This window comes from Austrofundulus limnaeus, unplaced genomic scaffold (genome assembly GCF_001266775.1).
Source record: "Austrofundulus limnaeus strain Quisiro unplaced genomic scaffold, Austrofundulus_limnaeus-1.0 Scaffold287, whole genome shotgun sequence".
Lineage (NCBI taxonomy): Eukaryota > Metazoa > Chordata > Actinopteri > Cyprinodontiformes > Rivulidae > Austrofundulus > Austrofundulus limnaeus.
In genome coordinates, this window is record NW_013952689.1 from 295,879 (window position 1) to 298,151 (window position 2,273).

A 2,273-nucleotide genomic window follows, 5' to 3' on the forward strand; every position below is an offset into this window, starting at 1 on the left:
ACAGAGAGGGGAACACAAAAATGACTCAGCCTGGAACTGAAAATATGGATGGAGGACAACAGAGCTGCTTCATGGAAGAAGAACCTCAGCTTAACCTGTTAGCCTTTGCGCTAGCGCTAACGCTATATTGCCTTATATGTATTAGCTCAGCGCTACATACTCTCCTCTCATCACTGAGGTCCTCCATCCTCATGACAGAGAGGGAAACACAAAAATGACTCAGCCTGGAACTGAAAATATGGATGGAGGACAACAGAGCTGCTTCATGGAAGAAGAACCTCAGCTTAGCCTGTTAGCCTTTGCGTTAGTGCCAACTTTATATTGCTGTATATGTATTAGCTCGGCGCTAGCGTGACAAACAAGCTAAACTGAGGTCCTCCATCCATATTTTCAGTTGCAGGCTGAGTCATTTTTGTGTTCCCCTCTCTGTCATGAGGATGGAGGACCTCAGTGATGAGAGGAGAATGTGTAGCGCTGAGCTAATACATATATTTGATGATAGCGTCTGGGCTAATGCTAAAGCTAACAGGCTAAGCTAAGGTTCTTCTTCCATGAAGCAGCTTTGTTGTCCTCCATCCATATTTTCAGTTACAGACTGAGTCATTTCTACCTTCTCCTCTCTGTCAACGCTCTCTGCTTTCATTTAAAAGAGTCGATCATCAGATATTGTCCAAGATTAACCTTCAGGGTGGATATAGCTCGCTAGCAGCCTCGCACCGAGGACCTATCCACGTCATCATTTACCCAGAATGCTTTGCGTGTAAATAAAATGGCCCCGTCCGTGTAATATATTGTATTTTTAAACTTTTAGTTTAAAAATGATAAAAAACTGAACATCCTACAGTATTTTTACAGTCTTTATTTTACAGTTAAAATATATGTTTATTAAATAAAGTCTAATGTTACAACTAATCAGGTATCCCTTTTACAAATCAGTAGCAAAAACGTAAACCAGTTAAGCAGTAGCTAAAAGTTAAATTAGTAGAACAGTAGCTAGCTTACCAAAACATTTGTCAGAATCCAAAATGGGAAGACTTTCTAAAAGCTAACAATACAGCAAGTTTGCTGAATTAGAAAAGATCTTGTTGCATTTTTGGTAATAAATATTAATTATGTTTTTAATATTTCAAAATTTGTAAAAGTTACAAAAAGTAAAAGTCAGCACCCATATTGTCCTAAATTAGTTAAAGGTTTTGATAGATGGTTTGGCAAAAAAGCTGAAAGTATGCTAAAGGAGTTAGAAAATGCACCGAAAACACTGTAAATTATAATATTGACTCAGCATTCACACCATTAGGTTTCTGTCAGCTTTAATTTTCTGACTGTGACAGAGAGAGGAGCGGAAGATGCTGCGAGAACTGAAGGTGTTTTTAGATCAGCTCGAGAGAGATCTACTGCGAGCCCAGGGAGCTGAGGGAAGCCTCGCAGACAAATACCAGGTCAGTTACCCTTCAGACCACAGCTGTAGCAACAACAGACCTGCAGCAGGGTGACTGTTGCAAATTGTGTTGCAGGTCTTCAAAAGCTTCCATGTACAGTATGAGATGAAGAAAAAGCAGACGGCTCCTATGCTGCAGCCGATCCATAAGGATGGGAAACTGTCCGTGGATCAGGCTCTGGTCAAACAGACATGGGACCGCCTGTCTGCAAGGGTAAATACACCTCGAAACTAAATTACTCATTCATGACAAGCATACATTAAAATAAATAATCAGAGCAACAGCACCATGGATTAGTGATCAGCAGTGCTGTCACACAGCAAGAAGGTCCTGGTTCAAGCCCCGGTTTAGACCTTCAGGCTCAGGCTGCCCCTGAAGAAGACGTCTGTGATCTTTGACAGTTTAGACAGAGCTAATACATGAAAAAATAAATTTATGCTAAACAAACCTTCAGTTTTTTCACACCCACCATCAAATATGCTCATTTTGCCTCTGTGTTTGTCTGTCTGTTACCAAATCAAAGCAAATATCATGTTGCAAATATGTTAGCAAGTATCATGAATTCAATTTAATAAAACGGTCTGAAAATAATCAGTCAGTGCAGATTAACAAGTTATTAACTTTTAAAGTCAACCAAATTCAAAGTTTAGCCAACACTAAACTGGCTCCAGTTCAATTGGATTGACAGACATTGAGCTAATAGTAAGTAACAGACATTGAGCTAATAGTAAGTAACAGACATTGAGCTAATAGTAAGTAACAGACATTGAGCTAATAGTAAGTAAGTAAGTAAGTAAGTAAGTAAGTAAGTAAGTAAGTAAGTAAGTAAGTAAG

The 2,273-nt window shown here is 39.1% G+C and overlaps 1 protein-coding gene across 1 annotated transcript in view; it reads left to right on the top strand.

The window, feature by feature from the left end:
- syne1b (spectrin repeat containing, nuclear envelope 1b) overlaps nt 1-2,273 on the top strand; it is a gene marked incomplete in the record, with an annotated part of 311,340 nt that overhangs the window by 51,918 nt on the left and 257,149 nt on the right. The window contains 2 exon segments of the mRNA XM_014021303.1: nt 1,332-1,439; nt 1,515-1,652. Coding sequence (XP_013876757.1) covers nt 1,332-1,439; nt 1,515-1,652 — 246 coding nt within the window.